This window comes from Varanus komodoensis, unplaced genomic scaffold, assembly GCF_004798865.1.
Source record: "Varanus komodoensis strain SLA01 unplaced genomic scaffold, ASM479886v1 scaffold16, whole genome shotgun sequence".
Lineage (NCBI taxonomy): Eukaryota > Metazoa > Chordata > Lepidosauria > Squamata > Varanidae > Varanus > Varanus komodoensis.
This window is the reverse complement of record NW_025335468.1, coordinates 20,009,930-20,036,808: the sequence shown is the minus strand read 5'-3', so window position 1 is coordinate 20,036,808 and position 26,879 is coordinate 20,009,930. Positions and strand designations below refer to the sequence as shown.

Sequence of the window (26,879 nt, the reverse complement as noted above, 5' to 3'; positions counted from 1 at the left end):
TAAATGAATAGCATTCATTTATGAATGATTTAAGGTTTGGTTTGTGCAATAACCTGTTAATCACTGTCATATAAACATTATAAACCTTACAGGCGAGCTACAAATAATGTTAAATAATGGTAATTTTAAAACACACACAACTAGTAGACTTCTGCACTGACCCTGCACCGATCCAGAATTTGAGTTCTGAAAATAAGAAACTACTTCCCAGTTTGTTAGACAGTATGTCATTATGGAATGTCCTTCAGCTCTGGAGGCACCACTCTTAGCATGTTAGGTGCATGGTAAAGATCTCCCTCTTTACCAAAGTCCTCCCTGAATGACTGTGTTGCTCAGTTCTCAATTTGTTACACATTTGCTTTACTTTTAAACTGATTACTTTTTGTGCTCATGTGTTTTATCTGATTTTGTAAACTGCTTAGAAGTATCTTTAGATATGGTGAAGATATATAAATTGATTCATAAACCATTGGAATTTCTCTCACAGATAGGTGAGAAGGTGGCTTTTTGAGATGAACTGCTAATTAGCAAAGAGGACTTTGAAATATAAGGAAATGTACAAAAACTACGTGGAGCATTTGATATTATACATGCATTCAAACTCAATTCTTTACCTACAGTGATTTGACTGCAGCTTATCTTTTTGAAGGTTGAAGCTCAGATTTTGATCAGTATCATGGAAGAGCTACATGCCCCTCTAAAATTTGAACAAGTTTTAAAAGAAAAGAAACATGATAATACAGATTAGCATATCACAGACATTTTCAAAATCCCACAAGAGATGAAAAGAAGGCAAAAAGAAGCACAAGTCTGAGCTATGTATTTCACATAACATTTCACTAGCTCACTCAGGTGGCTCAGTGCCCAACAATGTGGATGTATCTCATGAATAAAGGAAAGATCTCTGAATACTCAGAGGATGGGACTGCCTAGCCATGCAGAGGTATGTTAGATGTGGAAATTTAAAACAAAAAAACAAAGCAACCTGAAAAAACATAAAGCAGTGATTCCCAACCTAGGGTACATCTACCACATGTACATGAACCAGGACATTTAGGGCTACATGGAAAAAACTGAATCATGGTGGGAAAACGCAAATATGATACAAGTCAAAAAATGTGAAATTAATTGACAAGTGGTGGAGCAAGTTTTCTTTGTTATTTAACCTTGAGAAAAGCCCCACTCCCTTGCTTTGCTATTTTGGCAAATGGTGGGGAGTTCTTCCCTAAACAATGTGTTACGAACATACTGCTACAGCACACATGCTCCGCGGTACACCCTTCTCCTCCACTTCTATTAATATAACATAGTTTTTCATGTAATCTATGACGTATTAACTTGAATTCATTGTATCTTTTGAGGTACAATTTATGGAAATAGGGTGCCAAGGGTTATGCAAGTGAAAAAAGGTTGGGGATCGCTGGATTGAAGGAACAAGAATTCAGGCAGTGTATGGTTGAAACATAGTAATAATTTATTAACTCAACCTTTAACACATTAATATTAATATTGTTATGTGTACTAACTCAACCTGGTTGAGACATACAATATTAATGTGCTAGCTGAAGGAAAGGGAAAGAATGGAGGATCTCATGGGAAGAAAATGAGCACATTCACACTAGGAACGGTTCAGAGTGCAGAACTCAAATGAGGTAGATTAGAACTGAGTTTCATGCCCCAGTGTTAAATACTCCCTTACTGCAATATACAAGGATTTGAAGGATGGGGTTTTTTTTTCTTTCCCACTCTCCCACCCTTGCTGTGCATATATACAATGCTTTAATTTTGAGTAGGAAGCTCTCTTGTACTATGTAGCATACCAGATGAGGCAGTAGTAATAAATGTCATCTTCTCTTTCAATTCTTTCCCTCTTTGCAAGCTCCAAAAGAGGATTAGAACACTCCTATTCCAGCTAAACAGGAATACAGTTTTTATGAATACACCACATTATGTTAGATGTCTCAATCCTCTTATTCCAGTCTTCACCAACCTGGTCCCTCCACATGCTTTGCAGCACTCTCATTAGCTCCAGCCAATATTGCCAGTGGTCAAGAATGCTGGGAGTTGTAGTCCAAAATATCTGGAGGCAGGTTAGGAAAGGTGGTAGAACTTTCTCTAGCATTGTACATTACAATCTAAGAAAAACTTCTTGAAGCAAAATAAAGGGTAAGACGAAAATGCAAGAGAAAAAAGTACAAATGGCACAAAGTTTAGTAATAGAGGTGGCATGTCTGCATGCACCAGTTGCTGAGTAGTTTTGGCAGCCAGAGGTCTTGAACCCATCCTGCTTGAGTAATTCTAAAGGCAGCTGGCTTGCCACCATGTGCACAGCACGCTGGTTGAGACAGACCTTGGTCTGATCCAGCCTGGCTTTTCTTTTGTTCTTAACAAAATCGCAAGTCTACCTTTCACTCTTTAAAAAAAGATCAAAAATCAGTATTCCAGCATATCATGCTCATGTTATCATAGGGTTCTATCATCCTGCAACATAATATCATCCCTAATGAGTAAGTCGACATTATAATAGAGCAGTCCCCTTCTCAAATTAACTGTGCAGCTCTCACCCCCTTTTGGGAGAAGTAGAATGCCATCTGTTCCTCTCTGGAGTAATGAAATCGGTCAGGGTGCTGAGGAACAGAAGCAAGGCCTAGGACTCAGAACAAATATACAATTTTAGTCAAAAGTGTTTAAAGCATGCAGCCAAGCTGGAGGGACAAAGGGAAGCTAAGCAGGTGTGAAGTTCAGTGAAAGACCACTGAAGAACGAAGTTGGCAGAAAACCAAACACAGTATCAGCTAAGAATTTGTGTTCAGTATGCTTCTCCACAAGAAATGCCTGGAATACAAAAGATACTACTCTTTCCATTAACATTGTAAACCTCCCTAAGCATAAATGAAAAGTGGGTAATGCTCCCCCTATCTGTGTGAATATTCTGTATGTAAGTAGCAAAAATGCAAAAACTGAGATTAAAGTGGAATGAATAACCACTGAAGGCATATTCTTTCAGTAGGCAGATGTAAATTTACTGGTAGCATTATGTCAAACATGCTTCGTCCAAGGAAATTGCTTTCTTATGCTCAGATTAATAAATAGCAAGTATATTCATTGCATATAATGTGTTACAACCATGTCAGGGTTTTATTGTCTTCTCACATGCATTTACCCTAGCTAGAGTGACTAGACTCACATTAGCGTTCATTTGTGTTAACTGGTGCTTAACTACATTTTCGTAAACAGTCTCTCTGATACTGTGGCCTTTTCCTTGACCTCTTCTTGTCAATGTCAGTTGTGTCCATCTATAGGATAGCTTGACATATGGTGAAGATATGTACTAATGAACGAAAAGTATTTGTGTTAGAAGAGCATTTTCAACTACAAGGTATTGGGATCCATTTCAGGCTAACAATGTTGAACTAGTGTAAAAAGTATGGATATAAAATAGAAGTGTTTTTTTTAAAAGATCACTTTATTTTATAGTTTTGTTAAAGTTCAGTCATAACACTATGCAAATTTTTTACACTTCAATAAGATATAGTTAAGCATTCAATTTTCCATTGGAAAAAAAAGCCCTCAAATGCTCCGCCCACACACACACACGCACGCGGGGCATGAGTACATACCACAACAGCCTCATCTGACAATAAGACAGTGGGTTAGCTGTTGTGCAAAAGCACAATGTGAGTTCTGATGGACAATCAGGTTCACCATGGATTGTTGGCCCCTTCCTCCCCACTCAGTGCTCCTGTGGGTATTCCAGGGAACACTGTGGGAGAAAGGAGTTGTTTCCCCACTTCCTGCCACAATGTGAGTTCTTTCAGGTTTGTAAAACCACAGAATGGTAAAGTTGGAAGGGGTCTATAGTTGGAAGGAGCATTGAGTTCAAGCTCCTGCTGACTTCGTTAAAACATCTCTGACAGAAGGTTGTCTTCCTGCCTCTTGAATGCCCCGTGTGTGAAAGTCCACAACCACCCTAGGTTATGGGGTCCATTGCCAAACTGCTCCAACAGTCAGGTTTTCCTGATGTCCAGCCAAAATCTGGCTTCACCACAGCTCTTTTCTCCTTTTGTTCTGAATAAAATTACAAAACCCAGCTGTCAAGCAGGCTTTTGCAAATATCAATTTTGACATTTGAGCTGTCTATTCAAAGTGCCCCAGTGGCAATCATGGTTGCTGAACACTTTATTTTGCCAAAAATTAAAGATTATGTTAAGCTATACTTGTGCAACTGTGAACTGTCAGTTTCACATTATTGCAAGGATATGAAGTCTCAGCTGGGGTAATGTCTAATGAATGGTGTGTAGGGCCTATTCCAGAATGCTAACCTCCCACTGAAACTCGGGATTTTTCAAGGGACCATAACTGTGACAGCTGTTTCAAAACTCATCTTTCACTGGGAAAAAAGGAGGAAGATATATTTATACTTCCCAAGCATCTAGTGGCTTGGAACAAGTGCAAAATGTGTACCATGGTGTAAATTAGAGGTGGAAAATCTTTAGGATTTTGCTTAGAAGGGGTATTAAATCTCCTCCAAACCCCTTTTCACAGCTGAGAATCACTCATGCCTTTGTCCTCCCTCCCCCACCCCCAACAACTCGCCTTCTGATAGCTGTCCAGAAAAACCAAAAAATCAGAAAAAAGGAAGGAAAATGTATCTGGAGCCTCTTCTGGGCAATGTCTACAGTTAGTATTTGGCGCTTCTCTGGACAGTGCCTCAGGCATGAATTCACACGCCCACAGTTGTTGCAACTGCAGTTAAAGGTTTGGCAACCACAGGCATGTCCTCCAGTGTGCTGATGGGGCACTTTCAAGGGACCTGCTCATAGCTGTTCAAAACAGGAATTGGGAAAGGTGGCTTGACGAGCGGTCTTCCTGTTTTTCCCTTCCCAAAAAGCACAAATAGAAAGAAGAAACCCAAGTGGCAGCATAGGCAGGGAGGCAGAATAATCCACTGCAGGCAGAACCACCCCTACAAGTCATGGACTATTAGAGTTGCTGTTTTCCATGCAGAAGAAACCCTGGTGAAACTGGTCTGGGTTCAGACAACATGGCAACCCATCACAGGTATTAATTCATGATGGTGCGTCCTGTCGTGTGGATCCAGTCTTTTTCTCACCTTCTGGGCACAGAAGATTAGGCACCATTCATTATGCTCTGACATTTATTTTGGTACAAAACCTAGGTGCAGTGTGTATGAATCAAAGCTAGTGAACAATGTAAGAAATAAAAAAAAATCCAAAGAAATGGTTACCACCATAGGGTACATTAGAATTAATTGTTCATGTCCAAAAACATATCAGTATTTATAAGATGCTGTGCAACTGTAGGGAATTATCAGCTCTCTGAGAGGATGGACTGTCCCCTCCCTCTCCTACACAGCAAAAACGGAACTTTAGTGCTACAAAAATATTACATGTACAGAGTAAATTATACATGTATGTGTATGTAGGGGAAGAATTATGAAAAATGCTATCAAAATATTCCAAATATGCTTCTATTTTATGTGTATGTCTAAATGCAGATTCACTGCTAATGTTGTCTATTGGCCCAAAGTTAAAAGGAAAATAACTGTAGGCTGCTCCCATTTAAAGCTGTTTATTTCAAGCTATGGTTTTCCCAGTTGCAATGTATGGCTGTGAAAGCTGGACCATAAGGAAGGCTGAGCGCCGAAGGATTGAGGCCTTCCAATTGTGGTGCTGGAGGAGACTCCTGCGAGTCCCTTGGACAGCAAGACGATCAAACCGGTCAGTCCTAGAGGAGATCAACCCTGACTGCTCTTTAGAAGGCCAGATCCTGAAGATGAAACTCAAAATACTTTGGCCACCTAATGAGAAGGACTCCCTGCAGACGAGTCTAATGCTGGGGACAATTGATGGCAAAAGAAGAAGGGGACGGCAGAGAATGAGGTGGCTAGATGAAGTCACTGAAGCAGTTGGTGTGAGCTTGAGTGGACTCCGGGGGATGGTGGACAGGAAAGTCTAGAGGAATGTTGTCCATGGGGTCGTGATGGGTTGGACACGACTTTGCGACTAACAACAACCACCATTTCAAGCTAGAATGCTGTAATGGCAAACCCCATCCACCCCACAAACAAGTAGCAGCATAGCAGTGGTTGCCTTTGAAAGCTAGAACTACTTACATATAGCAGCATTCAGGTGTACTTCCTATAGCAGAATGGTGTGTTATTTTCTGAATATGGGACATACTGGAAAGCCTCAGGAACAGGTGCTGGCAATCACTTGGGGATAACCCCTGCCAACCCAGATAAGCAAGCTGCTGGTTGCAGCCCTAGGGTAACAAAGATTCAGTTAGCTAAGCATTTTGTTCCAAGTTGTGGGTATAGCACAGCAGCTCCCAAGCAAAGCTTTCTCTTTGGTAAGATTGAAATTGTAGGACTATAAAACTAATTCTTTCAGTGTGAAAATTCCTCACATTTCCTAGCAATAGCAGAGCTAGGGCAATGTGCATTCCACAATTATGTGCAACTACTGAATTCAATAAACTGCTAATATGAACTTCTATAATCCTTTTAAATACTATGCCATCTTCAAACTGTGTACATTATTGAAAATTCAGAAGCCAGTCAGGAGCCTAATATCAATTCCAGTGGTCAAAATGAAGTGTTCCATAATTTCCTTGCCTTTCTCTATAACATTTCAGCAGAATTCTGCAATATGTGAATATTCTGGAAGTACAATCGGTACAGGTAGCAGAGTGTGTTAACTAGACAGAATCTGACTTTTAAATATACAGCATGCAGTACACAGTTTTAAAAGTACACAAAGTATAACCTTTGGCATTATTTTACATTCTAAGGTCAAATAATTTGTGACCCCAGAAAATCTGGTTAAACTTAACTGTAGTAATTAATGCACTCATCCTTGTTTATCATGGTGTACTGAAGCAAAGTCTGGAAACCTTCACAAGCCAGAAGATACACCACTTATTCATGTTACACAGCATCCCACCTCACGGCATTGCGAGGTTGCAATGATATGGCTACTGTTCTGTAAGACTGAACACTAACTTAGGAATTGTGCAAACTTGTTGTTAAATAATCCTCACAAAACCCATGGTTTTGTCTTAGGGTTATTCTTTTGGATTGTTTAGATTGTATGTTCTTGAACAATTTTAAAGAAAACCCTATTGAATCTTTTACAGACAATCCATATGTTACAGCAAAAGATCCATATATTTGTTACCACATAATGGTGCTACAAGAGAACTAAAACTGTATTTTTCACGATGAACAGCCATTTCATCATCTGTGCTATTCTTCAAACTATTACAAACTCCGCACCATAAATTATCTGATCTTTTTTAAATTCATAAGACATATGGGAAAGCCATGCTTTGTAGCATACTTTAAAAAGATAATGTGGAGCACAATCCTATGCTTGGTCAGGTGGGAAGGCAGAGGATCGTTCAAAGTCCTCTGCACCCTGAATGTGGAACCACACTGGCTGCATCCCTGAGGTCAGATGTTCACTTCAAAGAGGCTAAAGAGGTGTCCTGGTGGGTCAGAATGGCTTCCACCATATTACAGTATCACCCCTTCCTCCCCCTCCACAGCGCTTCATCGAAAAAGCCAGAAATAGAATCTAGCAGACATACAGGGTGTGCAATGTGTGGCAGTGGGAATAACTACATATATACCCTGCACCTAAGCCCCTACAGCCAGAGACAGACAATAGAGGATCATGCCAGAAAGTCACATTTGCTGTATGACTTCTGATTAAGCGAGTTGATTCATACGCTTTAACGGGCCAAAACTTCCAGATAAAATTGTATTTGATGCCAAACTACAACAAACATAAAAAAATCATGTTTATTAGCAGGTAGGGAACAAAAGGCGATACTTAATTTAAAAGATGTTAGAAAAATGAATCCTTCATGGTCTAGTATAATGTACTGTTTCATATACAGAAGCCTCATATGCTTTTATAGAGACAATCATTACATTACTATGGCAATAATAGTTTAAGTTCAGAATTTTAGCAGTGGGAAGATATCTTACATGAAAGCAAATTATCATGTAATTATGTATTTCTATAATGCTTTTCTCAGTCATGTAAAAATAGATTCAAAAATACTATCAGGAAAAACTACTGAGATAAATAATTCAGAAATCCTACATTTTCACTAGCTTCTCCATTCCTTTGAAAAACGTATCTGCTGAATAGTCTATGCAAAACTATAACTAATCCCAACTGGTTCTATAGCAATATTCACAAGTATAATGGACATTCTTATTTGTTATACAAGTCTGAAGAATATGCTTACAAAATCAAGTATTATATTAAGTTTCCTGAACTTGAAAATAACTGTTTCAGCTAATGATTTCAGATGTCAGTACACCCAAAACTTTATCAAATCCAGAAGAGAAAAATGCAAATTGTATTGCTGTTTACTATCTGTGGAAGTACATGTAAGAGTCCAACCAAATTAAAAGAAAAAATTCTCTAGAACCAAAAAATCTATTGCTGCAGTCCCTTTGATAGGATAGAATCAGATAATATATTGTTGCAGTCCCTTTCTCATATGAGAAAGAAGCTCATCTGCTTCTGTCAAATGTTTTTCTTTCTGCTAGTATTAGGAGGGGGTGAGAGAGATGGGGACTGTATTTTAAGTACGAATATTAGGTTGGATACAGAATCTCCCTTCTGTGGATGTACAGACTCTGCTCCTGCGACATGCCTCTGATAGATTTTAGAGTATATCCCTTCCACAGCTTACAACATTCAACAGAGTTCTGTGTAGCATTTTCAAAGGATTGGAAGACAGGCCAAGTGGAGCAGAGAGGAAAGGAGACATCTTCCGCCAATCCAATTGCATGAGCCTTTATCTGGACTGAACCCAGTAAACTGGCTTGAGAAGCATTTAAGATAGCATGCTTACTTCTGCTGCTTTAGAAGTTTTAGCCTTAGGTTTCTACTGAGCTATTATTCAGCAATCTACAAAACTGCACAAAGGAACTTCTATTCTGCCTTTGCACCCCCACCACAATACTCTGCAGCAGATTTTAGACGTGTGTAGGGGGGATGGGAATCTATTCACCAAAAGTGTCTGTTTCACTTTTGGTAAGATATGTGCTGTTGCTTTTCATCCACTGATACAGAGCTGGATGGTAAAAGAACAATTCTCATAGTAATCTATTATAATAAGACAAGTATGCCATAGCAGAATACTCAAGTGGACTGTACATGAAAGAACCAACTATTTTTTTCAAATACAATACAGAGCAGATGCTTAAGTTCCACATGACACAAAATTTTCAGTTTCACCATATACACATCCTGTTTACTTAGAAGACAATCTCTCAGGCCCACTTCATTTGCAACCAGAAACCAGCGATTCCCACTGTGTGAATCAGCCAATGGACTTTTCCATGCATTCTTTTACAGCTGTGTGACCAGAAGCTTCCATCTTCAATTTTGAATCTTTTAAGCACAGTTCCTTTGCAGAGCCAAGCTTATACTACCTCAGGAGACAAGATCAAATAATAGTCTGATTCTTCTGCTCTCTTCCTCATAGCTATGAAAGAAGAGAGGGTGAAGTATGGAAAAATGAGGCCCACTATAGTTTATTCACATAGTGGGAAACCAATTTACTACCAAGTAAGTATGCTTAGAATTGCATACTTAGTAATTTATCTTGGTATATTAAACCAAAGGGATACCTTGTATAATTTAAGTACATCCCTTTTGAACTATAGTTCCAAAACAGATCTTGGTAACATTTCCATATTTGTTCCACAAAATGTGAAATATTAAATTAAGCCTCACAACAACCCTGTGAGGTAGGTAACAATTTCTATTGGATGGGAAGCTGTTTAATTAAACTTACCAAAAGTGACAATGACTATCAGAAGATATAGGAAGAGAATGTTCAGATCCAGTCATCACTTTGTCATGAGGATATACAATATTCTCAATATGTTCCTTTAGATGTAGCATTGTGCTATTCGTACAATGTGGGAAAATTATTTTTTTCTACAGATTCACATAGGTTTTTGTTAGAATTCTTAAGTGAAATTGTGTGATCATATGTGTAACCACAATTTTATACCTGTGCCCTTGTACATTGTATAAATAATTAACATAATACTGGCATACAAATGTAGTAAAGGAAATACAAATACAGCTAATTGCTTGACACCTACCTTTAGATGGTTAAAATTTTATTGCTAAGCTAAATTACTACATTCTCCACTGCTCTAGTGCACCAAAAACCCAGTGTAGAAAAGTACTTTAATTCTTTTGTATTAAAGTGTATTTTTGCAATTAACTTTTGGATTAGATTATATATATGGTAATCCATGCATATGATTAATCTGTAACTGAGTTCTTGTAAAAATATTCCAAAATGACATAGGAAAATGTAAAACAAATTCAACTATAAAGCAAGTTATTGACTACCAATTGTTTTGTTAATTCTCATAAAAGTGCAGCTTCTTAGAATTTCTCAGATTATACATTCACTTTCTCTAATTTCCAGCCATGTTCCAACCCACAGCTGGTCAGTTATGTGCAAGACTGCAGTTAGAGTCATACAGCCTAATGCTACATACAAGGACTGAAGATATCCAAAGATATTTGAAGACTTTATCAAAATTATCCTCATAGAAATTCATCAAAGAAGGAAGACAGGGTTGGTTCTCTTTGGTAGCCCTCAGTTGAGCATAAGATTCAACCAGGTTTCATTTTATGTCAAAAGCCCCAAGTGTGAAGATGATGAATCTTGAGGTTGTGTTTAAAAATAACACACATAGTCAATAGTACCTCAAAAAGAAAAGTATACAGGGCATCTCTCACTCACAACTTAAAATGACAAATCCAGGAAGATTCAGGCTGGCAAATAGTTCTTGAGACTAAGCCATACTCACCTTCCAAAGCTTCTGGATTTCTAACCCCAGATATTTGAAAAGGCATTCTTCCTCACCCTCAGGACCTGGATTTATTACCTATTGGTCACTAGGGACAGACACAGAAAATGTCTTGCACAGTTTATAAAGCACACTCACTCCCCACTCCTCCTCATTTATTTCCTACCTGGCAGCTTGAAGGCTGATCATCTAATGATCATTATATAGCTGATGCGAAAGTGCAGAAGCCAGGTGAGTAAATGCACAGAAATCACAAAGGAGAAAGAAGTGGATGAAATGTAGATGGAGATCAATAATGGTGCAACAAAAATCAATTTATCTCCATCTTGAACTATATTCATATCAAGCTGTTGTGGAAAGAGTACAAATAAGGAAACAAAAAGCCCAAGTTAGAGAATATTTTCCAGATAAAGAGGCTAAACAAGCAAACAAACCTAAATGTGAAATACAGTAATCTATGGGTGGGTACACTACAAAACTTACTACATTATAAAGGTAGTGAATGAGTAGGGAACATAACTATACACTGAACATTCAGAAAAGCAATGCTAGGAGGCAGTATTAACACTGAGGCAGGGATAAAGTAAAAAAGAAGGGATATTCCCCAGCTTAGTTCAGCCCCAAATTCTCTTCAGACTTAGTAAGAGCAGCTGGATGGGATCAAATGTTTCTCCTTTGTTTGTCCCATGGTGATATCTGTAAGAGTTATGGGCCCTCTCTACTGCTACATTCTAATGGTTTTGGCAAGAACTTCCCTAGTTACACAAGACAATGAGGATAATTACTTTGAATCTCACATTAAACTACCACTCAAAAGTATCCCTACCAAGAGGATACTCAGGCTAGTCGGACACTCACATGTACAGAAGTTGTTTGATACACATAGGCAGAAGTTCATAAAGTAGGAGTGAAAAACAGAGAAAGGGAATGTCATCTCTTAACTTTCTTCAAGATAAAATTCAGTATGTCATGGACGAAGCTCCTGTAGACTTTTTAATCAATGTCCTTTCAGTAATTTATTACTGTTTTGCTCAGTAACATACTTTTTCTTTTCATTCCTTTTCCTTATATTTTATTATCCACTTACACATCACCATGAGCAAAATTAAGAATTTTCACCATTTTTCATTGCAAACAGCATGTTCTGAATTGAAATAACTAGAGAGTACTTCCTCCGCTGCTGAATATGCTCATGAATATGGTTCATGAGGTAAAATACCTCTTCAAACCATGATCTTTCCTCAGGGAGACCTCAAAAACTAATCCTATGTCTTTAGTCATGGTTCATATGTCCTATAGTAGTAGTACACTGACAAGAGTAAAGGAGGTGGGTTAATCTAATAGAGATACAAAGACCCATAATTTCAGAATTAATCAGCATGTTTTAGAGCCTTTTAATAGAAATGAGTAATTCTGTGAAATAGTATGAGAATTACAGAATGCAACAAAGGAACTAGACAACTTCCAGAGTACTGCATTGTCACTATTTTCAAAATGTTCAAGGACATCCCCCTCAAATACTTCAGAACTGTAAAGATGAGCACGCAGAAGAAACAAAGAACTTGCAAATGTTGTACCCAATTTTTATTTAATGAGTACTTTAAAGAAAAAAATCTTTGCCTTCTAATTACAAATATATGGGGGAAACATATAGGCAGCATTAGACTCATAAGATCAGTAAACATTTAGGCTAATTCTGCCTTTCAGAGCTCTGAAAAATTGATATAATGTAACTATGAAGAACAACAGATGGTAAAACAAAAAGGGATTGTGAGGCACTCCAAAATGATCTCTCCACACTGGAAGAATGTGGTTCAGTGAAGACAAGTGTAAAGTGATGCACACTGCACCAAAAATCCCCACCCCAAGCTGACAGTATCTGGGCTAGCAGTGACTGACCAAGAAAGAGACTGGTGGACAGCTCAATGAAAATGTCAACTCAGAATGCAGCTGCTGTGAAAAAGGTAAACTCCATGTCAGACATCATTAGAAAAGGAACTGAAAATAAAAGTGACAGTGGCATGGTGCCATTATACAAATCCATAGTGCAACCACACTTACAATACTGTGTACAGTTCCGCTTACCACATCCGAAATGGATACTGTAGAGCTGATAGCATAGAAAAAGACAGCTAATATGATCAAGGAACTGGAGCAAGCCTATGAAGAAAGGCCATAAATCTGCGTGTTTAGTTTTAGATAAAAGGCAAGGGGGAAAATCGCAACAGTGACACCATATTATGCACAGTGTTGAAAAGTGGATAGGGAGCTATTTTTCTCCCTAATAGTACTAGAACCCATGTTCATCCCACGAAGTTGGTTGGTAGGAGAGTCTGGTCAGATAAAAGTACTTTATACAGTGCATAGTTAAACTACACTTCCACAAGATGTAGCAATGGTCACCAATTTGGATGGCTTTAAAAGTAGACTGGACAAATGCATGGCAAATGGCTACATGCAACCTCCAGTAGCACAGGCAGTATACCGATATACACCAGTTACTGGGCAACACAGGAGAGTGCTATTGCACTCCTATCCATGGGCAGCATGTTGGGTCACTGTGTGAAAAAAGGTGGACTTGATGGACCCCTGCTGTGATCCAGCATGGCTCTTAAGTTCTTAACAAGGAAGCAGTGATGCTGTGTTTCCCTCCCCTCTGCTTCATATACTGATCATTACACAAGAGTGGTGCTGGTACCTTTCTCTTTCATCAGTTAGAGTTTTCCTCCAACTGCCAAAGACTGAAGTTTCATGAGCAGAAGGGTAAACAAGCTGGCTTTAGAACAAGCAGGCTGGTCCATGGCATTTGTTGATTAATGCAGTTAAATTAAAATTAATTATAAACAAATCTTTATAAAGATTAGTTTTATTTAGGTTATTTCTACCTTCCTTTGGCTTGATGATATTCTCATTATACTTTAAGCTACACTATGACAGAATATATGGTTATAAATTTACCATACTGATTCATATAGCATTAAACCAAAAGGAAAACAAGAACCATCTAAAGCTTGATTTTGAGGTACAACACTCATATTCATTGCTCAGTAATATTTTTCAAGTACTATAGAAAAGTTCAGTGTGAAAAGTCTAAAGAGGTGGGTTATCTCAGAGCCTGTTCCGGCTGAACTCTACCTCTATGTCAAATCTCATAGTGCTGTCTACCATCAGCTATCATGTGGGTAGTATCCAGGAAAGAAATAGCACAGACAACCTCAGAGCCTTTCATAGCTGAATTTCCCCCTGCCCCCAGATGGTTATTTGCCATCAATAGCTCTGAAGAACTCCAGGAGAGGGAAGAAAGTAGATGAGGACAGCACCAGACACCTGCTTCCATTCCAGCTGGATTCTCCCCACCCCCAGGACCATCTTACACCAACTGTGAAGTGAGGATCCTGAATGTTATTTTTTAAACATGTTAATACTGTTGATTGTTACTTTATTATTTTATGTTATCTGCAAACAGACTTGATAGGATTTTTATCCTGAAAGTAACATAGAAATAATTGTAATAATGTTCAGGAATCTTTAACACACAAATGTTCGATCATAGGCCTACAAATGTTCTCTTGTATTTGTTTCCTGCACCCAGGAAATAAATTAGAAACCTGCAATTCCCAGACACCTCTTGAAAATGTATCATTACTGTTATTACTACTACTGCTGCTGACATTACTATATATTCCTATAGCTTTTTTCAAGCCAACTGCAGCAGTTTATTAAACATATGGAAGCAAGCAGCAAATAGATTGATAAAACATGGCGGAACATTAAAATACCTTTAATGCTCTAATTTTAAAAGCCAAGTTACACATGTATCCTAACCCCATTCCTGAAAGCAAAAACAGCTATAACTCCACAGAAACTGCATTACAGAGTTTGGAAACAAGAAGAGAGAAAGTCCTTTCTCACATGTCCTACAAGCATAAATCTACAAGTGAGGTGTCTTCAAAATGGTCTCTCCTGTTGATCTTGCTAACTCACCAAGCCCACATCAAGATAGGCAGTCTCTCAAACAGCCAGTACCTAAACTGTTTAATGCTTTAAACTGAGTGTGGAAAAATATTCAGCAACCAGTACAGATCTTTCAGTACTGAGGTGATGTGATCATGACACAATGCATCTAGGCTGTTAGTTGGTACAATATTGTGCACCATTCGAGCTTCCAGATGTTTCTCAAGGTGTCTCATGCACAGCACATTCCAATTATCTAAGGAAGATGTAGCCAAAGCATAGATAACTGTTGCCAAATCAGACCGTTTCAGAAATGGTTGTTGCTGGTACACTAGATGCAGTTGTGTTCCCCACATCACTGCGACCACCTGAAGATTCAAGGACAGGGTAGAATCCAGGACACTCCCAAGCTACTAAACTGATCTTCTGTGGGGAGCATGACTCTACCTAGAACTGGTTGATTCCCAATCCCCAAGCCAGATATTCTGTGGAACAACAATTAACTGACTTTTCTGGAATTGACTTCAGCTTGTTTACCTCATCTAGCACATTGTGAAACTTAGGCAATGACGACGAGTGTCAACTGCTTCACTGGAGTCAGGTAACAACAGCAACAGAGTGGAGCATCATCATATTAATGGCTTTTCACTCCACTACTCTAGATGACCCCCCGCCCAGAAGTTTCATGTTGATGTAACGTGACCTGACCTAACTGAACCCTATGTGGCACGCAGACTGCCAATTAGTAATTCCCCCAACATTATCTTCTGGATATGACCCAAAGGGAAATAACAGAACCACTGAAGATCAAAACCTAAACAACTGCAAAGAGGCTGTGGAACATTAAATGAGGAAAGCATGTTTCCTTTCTTTGTTGAATTAGTACATGTTATATTTCATGTTGCAAACTATTTTTAAGAAAGTAAAATATAAAAAAGTGGCCAACCTCCAGTGCAGCTTCTACAAGTGGCAGAGCATAATAAGCAAAAGGTTACGGCAAGAGCAAAGAATTCCATGGGCCTAAGTGCAGTATAAAATCAGGCCATATTCCTTATACCTTTACGTCTAGCTCTGTAGATTAGAAACAAAACTATACTAGGGCACACAGGAGGGCTGGCATATGTACAGTAATGTGGACTAGAACAACATTCTTATCTTTTAAACTTGACTTGCAATGTTTTAAAAATAGCCTCACCCAACTTGGTCCCTTCAGATGTTTTAGACTACATTTCCAAGCTCGCTTGGCCAGTCATGCTGCCTGGGGATAATGGAAGTTAAAGCTGAAACATTTGAAGAGCACCGGATTGGGGAAGATGGCTTTTGAAGATCAAAGCCCTAGCTGTGCAAAGATGAAAGTAGAGCAAGACACAGGAAGGGGCTACCAAGAACCAGAATAAGAGAATTCTCCGCAGAGCTCCTTATCCTTCCATAGAATCAGCTCAAAATACCTGCCCTGCTAATCTGTCCTACTCTTTGTTCCTGTGGTATCAGTCTTAATTCCAAAAGTACAAGTGTAATTCAAATGCTACAAGTAAATTGTAATCTGTTTATATGAAATGTAAGTTTAACTAAACTAATAGGTTAAATTTGATTAAATTAGTTGGATAAAGAACTTTTGCTGTTGCATAGAGTTTTGGATTGACATGAAATAGTTTTCTCAGAGACAAAATCTTCATTATAGCACTGTGTTAGAATATGAAAAGTAGTTATTCCAAAAGTAAATTATATTAATTATAAAATTATTTTAGGTTGTTTCAAATTATATTTGTGTTACATTTTAACATATTTCCTAATCTACATATAATTATAGCTCTGAGAATTCCCAAGGAGACAATGACCATAAACAGTTTATCATTTGTCAACTTAACAATTCAGAGCAAACATGTTGTTAACTTGCTTGGTGGCATACAGGCACATATGAGGAAGTGATGAGGACACTGGATTGGTCAATGTTCCTGACCCATAGGAATGGCTGCCAAAAGATTCCCATAAACTAAATTCAAAGGTAGGTCAGCATTCAGGGGTCCAAAAAAACAAAACAAAACCAACTACGTGATATATGAAGTAAGAAATGTAAAGGTAACATCCATGTAGAAAAATATTCTGAACTACTAATGAATCCTTTTTTCAAACACAATCCAAAAATGCACTTCCTAGTGAGATGTCCACTTAGGAGAAAGGATAGCACATACCCATAATTATCCCCAGTGTAGATCTTGGCTGTCACACATGCCCATAAATGGCTGGAATCTAGAGAGATTCATCCAGACCATTCATATGCAAAGAACTTCCAAGCAAGCATGAATAGAAATACTTGTTTCACACACACCCTACTCCAGTGGCAACCCTTCAAGTCTCATGAAAGGGAATTCTGAGGGCCAGAGAAGGCTGCTCCAAGGAGGGCTCTAAAAAGACCAAGTGAATAGGCATATCACCACACACAGGACTTCAGATCCTTGCTCTTGTCCAAATACTACAGTATGGCCAACGAACCAGAGATTTCTCTCTTGTACACCCTACTATCTACAACTAGGATTGCTAAAGAGGGGGCTCTTGTGCAGATGAATTCAATCTGATAGGTAAGTATTCTCCTACCAAATGGGTAAAATGATGGAAGAATATAAAACAAGCAAAACACTAAAACTATCATGAAAAAGTAAGGATTAGATCACAACTTAGGATTCCTGAACACTTTTGCCATCACTCTGAAGTCTAGCAATTTACAATGTGTGAACACTGTAACTAAGAAAGGACAATATTGCCTAAATAGAGCCATGTTGATAAATGTATTACTTCCATAAAGTTTTATAAATACTGAACAGGGGTTATGTTAAGACCCTGTAAATAAACAGATCTTCAAACTTTCTAAAGAGAATAGAAGAACTAGAAATGCTCAGTTGGTCTAAATTTGTGACAAGGCATACCAAAAAGAAAAGCCATGGTATCCAATGTCTTTGCTTCCATTCACAGAAGTCCCTCTGCAAGTGCAGAGACCTCAGGTATCACTAATATATTGTCTTTAACAGTTCAGGAATAAGAAGGGATAAAAAACAAGCAGCTCTCTTTAAAAAAAGGTGATTATCAAGGTGCACCTAGGCTCTAGGTGCAGCAAGGTATCACACTACCTCAAAGGAACAGCACGTCCTGCTGGCCCAGTGGAGGAATATTTCCCTGGAAGCCTTGAGAACTTGTATAATGTAACGTGCACTTAAGGCACATTCTACAACAAACACAATTTCAATAGGCAGCTTGTAACACTTTAAAAACATTTAGATTTTTGCACACTTGATATTCAAGTGTGTATATTTGTACATCTCACAATACTCTATCATTAGTCTTTTTATGCCCTCTGCTTAGATACCTCAGATTGTTTTACTACGTCATGATGTGGAATATCTTAAAAATTATTGTACTTACCAGTTTACAGACAGATTTTAATTCTAACCTAATGTAACAATATAAGTACTATAAATAAGATATCATCTATAATTTTAAAAATTGATTATATATGTAATTCTTTATGCCAATGAGGCATATATATCTAGATAAAGCATTACAAAAATAAGTTATTTTTCCCAAGAATATAACATGTTTAAGAATTTCAGGCCATCCTGTGGACTTTTAACAAGATAAAAGCTTACTCCTTTTGGTTATGGAAGATTTTGTTAGGCATGTACTTATAGGGTTGGATATTTCATATTTCATTTTAAGACATTTTCAGTGATCTTCAAATAAACATAATCTGCATTACCAACCCCCACCCCGAGTAAGCATTTAGGAAACTCAAACCAGTCTAGGAAATAAAAAATATTAGAGCCCAACAAGTCACAAAACCATTTGTTAACTTATATGAACAAAAAAGGAGCTCTAAATAAATGACACAGGAGGCAATAAATGACACGACAAGTAAATAAAAGGCTAAAGCACTCCAATACCATTGAAACGGTTTTAATGTTGTTGCAAGTCCATAATGCAACAATCACCAGATCATAGAGGCCCAAATATTTAGAATTCATTTTAATTACCCCTTTCACCTATTTTACAGAATTAAGAAATTTTCCATCCCTCCTTTACCTCAGCTTGTGAATGTACCTAAAAAATTATGTTTCAGTGCCAACTTAAATTCCTATTATATGTTTAAGAAAGAATATGAAAATATTAACCTCAGCTTCAATGTACAGTTTCCAGAATCTGCCAGAACTTGGGAACTGGGCAACAAGGCGTTCATAGGTCTTCCGTGCTTTGTCTATAGGTTGATTCTAAAAATTGAAAACCAATAAATATTTACAATATTTATGATGAAAAAATGTATTGACATTTACTTGAGAACCAATCACTGAGAGTGGACCCATTGATAAGGAAATGTAATCCTATGTCACTAAACCTGTGCCTCTCGAATGAGAATGCTCCAAGCGTCAAGGTCATATGGATTCTCTTCTAGTTTCTTTTCAGCTTTCTTTACTTTTTCTGGGACATATTCAGCAGCCTAGAAAACACAAAGCAGAGGGTTAAGAGTCTACAAACAGCTTGATAAAACAATCAAAAATAGTTTGATGTAACATCAAAGTTCCCATATGCATAGCTATAAGACACTGAAGTTCCTACCCGCTGCCCTATGATACTTGAATGTGTCCAAGAGTAAAACAGGAAGGACACAGAAAGCCTTCTGCACTATTTTCATCTGAAAGACAGTTTTCTTCAGTATCTTTTAGTCTACAACAGGGATCCTCAAACTTTTTCAACAGGGAGTCAGTTGAAAGGCAGTGGCTACACACACGGGCCAGTGAGAGGGAGGGGCTGGCGCGTGGGCCAATGAGGCAGTGTTGGGTGCGTGTGCGGTGGCAACTCACTCGCTCAGAGATCTCCCAGAGGAGTCTTAAAACCATCTCCGAGTGAGCAAGCCAGATCTGTCCCGCAGGCTGTAGTTTGAGGACACATGCTTCATATATAATGCAAATGTGGGAAGAAAGAGGGAAGATAGGCTCAAACACATTGCAATTTAAGATAAAGATATGTGACACTATGAAATGCATGTGTTATTGTACAGATTGGAATTGGTGAACTGAATCCAATGCTGCACAAGTGGACTTCTGCTATAATCTCAAAATAACCAAAGGTAACAATAGGTTTATCCAGTGATATTGGATTTCAAAGATATGCATGCATTTCTTTGATCACATGCTCCTCAGTATATTACAAACATTCAAATTTCAAAGAGACGGAGGCTGGCCTAAAGGACTAGGCTCTCCCAGTTCTACAATGCTAGGACCCCAATTTAAGCATGAGACATATTATGTATTCTTAACACAATTAACATTTTCTACTGCTTAAACACAATTATTTCTTTACTTTTTTAATGAATGGAACACTTCATACAACACACCTAAGCAACTCATATTAAACTACTAAGTGCAAATTATTTTATTTTATTGGCCTAGACATTTTTCAGAAATTGGTGTTTTATATTAACATAATCTAAAATGGGAATAAAGTTTATGAATTTGCCTGTCACTTATCTGGTGCACCAGCATGGAGTTCATGCTTTAACTAAAAATGTATTACCACTGAAAGAGCTTAAAAAGCATTCAAATATTCTAAATTACAGACAATTGTTAAGCACAGAACACAATGCCTCCATCCTCCCATGGCAAAGGGCACTCTGTATATCTAGGCAGCATATTCCATAGTTCCTTACTCAATTTAAGAGACAACAGAACTAATTGCTTTAAAGTATGGGACCAGCAAAGCACAACACCTAGCACAAAGTAAAGAAATAAGATATCATGCTTGGTGGAAGGCACAAAAGATATTCCCAATGCTTTGCTTTATATAACTTACATAAAAACCATTCTGAGACCTTGGTAGTAGACAGTATAAAAAGTTTTAAATAAATAAATAGTATAAAGCCAAGTGTTGAGAATATTTTTCATACATTTATTCATATCTTATATAAAAAGTAAAAACTGGTATTACGAAACTTATATTGTGCACAGAAACATCAGTCTTGAATGTAACTAGGGGGTGATAAGTTGATCACACTCTTTTTCCTGCCACTCTGATCTTTCCTTTCCTATTCCCACAACAGCAGAAACAATCTGTTAGTCTAGCATTTGTATCTGCTCTTCTCCTCAATTTCTAGAAGGGTACTTGAATACTTGAAGTGTATAATTTCAAATGGAGCCCTGTTGAATCTAGGAAGAGCACTCCCTCCACCATACATGGGGGAGGGGGGAGGTACAGACAGGCATTAAATCTTCAGTGTGGAAATGCACTATTTTGAGGCAAATCAATTAGCTGTTTCTCATTTCAAGGAACTGAGGCTGATCGGCCCCACATACTGCCTGAGGAATGGCATGGAAACTGAGCATATGTATTTTCCTTTCCTCAAAGGGAAAAGTGCAAGTCCTCATAATCACTGGAATAAATAGGGTATCATAATATTTAATTGTCTCATCACCTATGACATCAAGAAAGTACACAAGGCTATTCAGATGTCAACATGAATATCATCTATATTTATATTCTTGCCCATCTACAGGTAGCACAAATATGTAACCACATGAGAACCATGACATTTATCCTAGCTACATTTGAACATTCGGAAAATTCACACAGCTAACTATTATTTGACACTGAGCTGAATCTAGTTTTGGAAAGGTACAGTGCATTGATGCATCAACTGGCACTAACATTTGGCAACACAGGGATGATAAGCTGAAGTAGGCAACTAGATTCTGGTGGGCAGCCAGATGGCATTCCACCCAGTTTTCTATGGACCATATGACACAGAGAGTAGCCAAGATCCCTGGTATCTTTTGGCCCCCAGCCAATGGACTAGGTAGATAATCACTCTGCATGTCTCACAGGAAACTGTTTTGTTGCATGTAGACTTCCACAACTGGCAACTAAGCAACTGTGATTGTGAGGTATAACTTAAAAAGTTGAACTACACAAAAGGGACATGTTAAACAGTTACACTTCTTTCCTACTGTGTACTAGAAGTGCACTACATGTAATACATGGTAGTCATTCTGGCCAGGAGAGATTGATAGTTTCATGTACACAAATCGTTATGATTTGTATACATAAAACTATCAATCTCTCCTAGTCACTGTCATAGCACAAAAGTAACAAAATCAAGACATGTAAGTGCCCCAAGGCAACATTCTAATTACCACAAACCAGGGGAGTCAGGGAATACTAAGGTAAAGAGGTAGGTCTTCATTAATACTTTAAAACAGAGGTCCTCAAACTTTTTGACCAGGGGGCCAGCTGAAAGGTGCAGGTGCTGGAAAGGTGGTGCTGGTGGGGCTGCAGGCCGGCAAGGGGGCAGGGCACACAGTGGGCTCATGAGGCAGTGGCTTGCTCGCTTGGAGATCATTTTCTACAAGCAAAGAAACCACTGCCTCCCCGTGCGTGGGGCGAAGTGGGTGGCGGCAGGCATGCGGGTGCGTGCGAGGGTGCGCATGCAGGCCCAAATGGGCATGGCGGGCCAGATAAATGGGAATGGCGGGCCGGAGCTGGCCTGCGGGCCGTAGTTTGAGGACCCATGCTTTAAAAGATTACAGCAATCAAACAGGAGCATGGATGCTTACTGAATATTAGCACTGCCATCTATTTATATTATTGGAAGTACCAACAATCAAGTAATGCTATCCACAATCACTTCTCTGCAAATTCGAGGTGTGTCAGACACTACATTTATTGGTATTTTGGCACTAGGCTTAGACCCATTTGTTCACCCAATATATTTATGAGTGGGTTCTGCTGCTAATTACATAGTTTTAATTGAAGTTTATTATTGATATTATTTTAATGTTTTAATGTTTCTGTTATGCACTCTAGAACCTTTTAAAGGATAGGACATAAAAGAAATACATAATAAATGACATATTCACATTTTTAACTTTAAAAATACAAAGATATTTTGAAATCAAGCCAGATCATGAATGAAATGGTCATTCTGAATTCAGTATTACAATTAAATGCCAAAAAAGAGATCAACTTTCTTTTTAACATACCACCTAAGTGTCATCTGTTTTCTGCTATGCAAATGAGCACAGCAGACTTTTCCATGCAATTCCAGCACAGATGTCTGATATTGAAACCAAAGACCAATTAATCAATCAAGTTTGATTTTTAATCTCTAAATCAAATCAATATTTTAAAATAACTTTAAATATTACTATTGTGAATATATACATGCAACTATATCTAGTAAGAAGCAATGGCTGTATTTTAAATTTCTTTTACAAGATTTAATATAACTCAGATTTCAATAGTTGAGTTCCTTTCCCACTAGCTTTTTGCATTCCATTCATTTGAAAACAGTAACATTCAAATGAGTACAGCTGCCAATGAGTATGAGTTAAGTATTAATTTAGTAGTTTGTGGGAATGTGACTGGTCTTAGTCTCTTGCTACATGCAGAGAAAAACAGAACATCCTATTCTAGCACAACAGAAGCAGGAATATGCCTACTTGAATCTATCAAAATACATGAATTAGCAAAGTACTCACTGCTCTGGAATCCGTCCTGCAAGATATTAACTTATATCATTGTACAACCTCTGGTATCTAGGCCTTAAGGCAACTATGAGAAGGGAAGTGACAGATCATAGACCAGCACCTGAATCTCCAATCCTTTGCATGAGATGCCAGTAAGTTCTACTACAGTATTTCCCAACCTGCTGCCTTCAGATATTCTGGAATACAACCGCTAGAATTCCTGATCATTGGTTGGAGCTGATAAGGACTGGGAGTCCAAAATATCTGAAGGGTCCCAAGCTGGTAAAGGCTGTTCTACAGCAACGGACATCACTATTTCCATACTGTTTTTTGCCTATGGATCAAAACTGAAGACACAGGTAGAATACCTTTCAGATTTTGTTTTACCTAAAGGCGTTCAGTCACTGATTCTGATCTAGACAAACTAATCATAGCCAGTTAAATACACTTTCACCTTATATTTAGATACCTAAAAATAATTAAAAATTCAGAACAAGTGACAAGCATTATATGTCTTAAATACAGAAAGAGAAAACAAACAACAAAGTGCTTGTGAAACAGTTAACCGCTTTACACATCATGGTATGCCACTGTAGACTAATTCACTGTGGATTAATTCATCTGTGAGGCCAGATGTGTGATGGCTGCCATTATGAATGGCATGGATTGGTCCAGATTTATCTGAGGGTAGTTTAACCCTCAAATAAAACATGACCAGGGTTACACAACAAGCTGCAATGTGCCCACATCTTGGATCCATGTGAATAAATTAACCCCCAGTGGCTTATAGTTATATACAAACCAGCCCAGTTTTTTATCCACAACTACTACTCTTGTTCTTGAAACTCAATCATATTCAGTCAGATCCTGTTGTAGTAAGTTATAATATTCTCAAGATTTGTACACAGCCCCAATGCTGCCCCTTCTCAAGAATGAGGGGAAAAGTCATAAATCTGTTGCTAAGCACAGTTTCCTGCTACATGGTTTAAAGTTGACTTCTGAACCTTGACTTGTTTGTAAGCCATTAATCACAGCTCCCAGTTCACACATAATTGGAAACTATTATCATCTTCCAGGCTTCTTCACTTATGAGAAGAAAGGAATAAAGAGGCAACATATGGAGCTCATACATATTCTAAAGCCAAGATTTGATCATCCGAACTGGGCCAGTATATCTCAGATCTCAGCATTTTCAGATGTGTTCTGAGTAGAGAACCAACTTTCAAATATTACAATAAAAATAGCACATATGACCAGGGATAATTTCTTCAGACAATTCAGCAGGAAGTCTTTATAGTTTGAAATAAAGAATGTTGTAGGAATTATATATGCTAACATTGCATGGACATGGAAGTACTGTAATGAGTAAGTGGATATCACAAGATAGCAAGAATCATATGACTCAGGTCTATAAATGAAGCTTGGCCTTGCAAGTTGCCTGAATGGGAGATCATCAGGGAACCAAAGGAAGGACAAATGCAGCTTGTAATATGTGAAACAGAAGTAACCTGGTTAAAAGAAAATCTGAATTTATTCCAAACATGAAAGCCTCTATTTATGATAATAACTGCAAGATGGATGGAAGCTCATTTATGGGGCTAATCATGACAAACAAGTACTGCATATTTATCACTATGAGCATTCTAATATACCGAAAGATGAGCAACTCATTAGAAGCACTATAGTTCAAGATTTGCCAAATTGTATATCACCATAATCATCCACTGAGCCCATAAGGATTGTTTTGTACTTCTATTATGCTTCAAGTTCATCATTTGATCACATTTTCCAATTACTGGAATATTTATTACTTGCATAGGGTGTATGTTTACTCATATATAAGTTCAAGTGTTCTCTGGGGCTTCCTTCAAATTAAACAAGAAGTGAATCTTTCGGACAGGGTGTGGGCATATGGCCCTTCAGATATGGGTAATTACAACCCCCATCAGCAATAGCCTGCACAAGCAGTGCTAAGAGTCAGTGGGAGTTACGGTCCCAACATCGAGAGAACCTCACATTCCCCATCTTTACCTTAGGCCAAAACGTACTCATCTACTGTCAGAATAACAGCTGCCAGAAGAACACATTTCCCCATCCCCTGCAACTTCCTGCTACCCATTAATCTACTTCGGAAGGCTGAGTTATCTTCTGATCCAGACATTTGGGACTAGGGGAAGTTGCAAGAGGAGAAAACAGGAAAGATATGTTGCACTAGTAGAAGTCCAGTGGTGCAATACTGGATGTAGCCCATAGCCTTCAATTCTTTAGTATCCTTGCATGCTTACAAAAATAGCCAAACAAATTTTGACATAGTATTTGGGAAGGCACAGTAATTCTGCACTATGAAAGCTATGTAAGCAACACAGCCAATGCTTTTGGTTTATGCTACTGTGCAACATAATAGTCCTACTTAGTTGCAAATCATTGGCTTTTAATTCTCACAGCAGAATACATGCTTGGTCATATGAATCTCAAACTCAGAAAACAGATTTTGTTTGGTCTTTTCCTTGCTGATATAAATCAATCCACTCTACAATAGTGTGAATTCAAAGGCTCTAGTTCACGCATAAATACAATACAGGCAAAATCTTAGGGTTTAGACAAAAAAAGTGCTGGCTGGAAATGCTAAGAGTTGTCAGATTTTTTTTTAAATAAACATGAAAGAGATTGTGCCCTAAGCCACTAAACGTTCTTGACTGGGCAACTGCTGAAGTGGAATTACCTCTTCCTATCTACCTATGGTCTATGCTAAGAAAAAGAAAAACAGTCGTTACTTCTCAGCTATTTCTCCTGACAGAGATGGTTTTAAAAGTGCCTTTATGCTCACTCAACTGCAAAGCAAAACTACCAAGACATTTATTATAAACCTTCCTTCTAGGCAGGAACAAGAGTTTCATGTTTTGGTACTCCAAATTCTGGGGAATTGCTGCATCAGGAGAGAACCAGGATAAACAACAATGTAACAAGAAGCCTTTTCACAAATGAAAATTGGTAAAAACTAGAAGGAGAAATAAAATTTCAATGAATGGATTGATGCAGTATAGCAGTTATGAGACCATTATGTGATCAAAAGCAGCTAAGAAGCCATCAACATGTTCAACAGTATTACAAGATAAAAAGGGTTTCATATGTTACCCAACATTAGCTTACTTCAGAAGCCTGAATATGAACCAAACTTCAGTTCTTTGGAGAATTCACCATTTCCATATAAAAGACACAACACACATACTAGAAATGCTACAATTAGATGTTTGGGAATATCAAAATAAGAAAAGTACATGCAGCAAATTCTCATAGTGTTGATGTGTGATCAAGCATATTTGTGCTAAGAAGTGGGGGAGGTATCCAAATATGCAGCAAACCATGTTGTGAGCCGCCTCGAGGCTTTGTTGTGATGGGGGCGGCATAGAAATGTTTTAAATAAAAATAAATAAATAAACAGCATTGTGAGAGCTATAGCACAATTCACTGGATTACTTAAACTGGCTTGTGTTTAAGTCCCCAGGTACATTTTTACTTTCACCATGAACTCAACT

General features: G+C 38.0%; 1 protein-coding gene across 3 annotated transcripts in view; it reads right to left on the bottom strand.

Annotated features, from left to right (window-relative positions):
* The window catches only part of CSTF3 (cleavage stimulation factor subunit 3), a 68,450-nt gene that overhangs the window by 38,324 nt on the left and 3,247 nt on the right, over positions 1-26,879 (bottom strand). For 2 of the 3 annotated variants that reach the window (XM_044425512.1, XM_044425514.1), the window contains exon 1: positions 19,000-19,210. Coding sequence is in view for 1 of the 3 variants with exons in the window: in XM_044425511.1 (XP_044281446.1) it covers positions 19,000-19,095; positions 19,221-19,322 (198 nt within the window). In the remaining 2 variants the exon portion in view is untranslated. The other variant, XM_044425511.1, reaches the window with a different exon arrangement.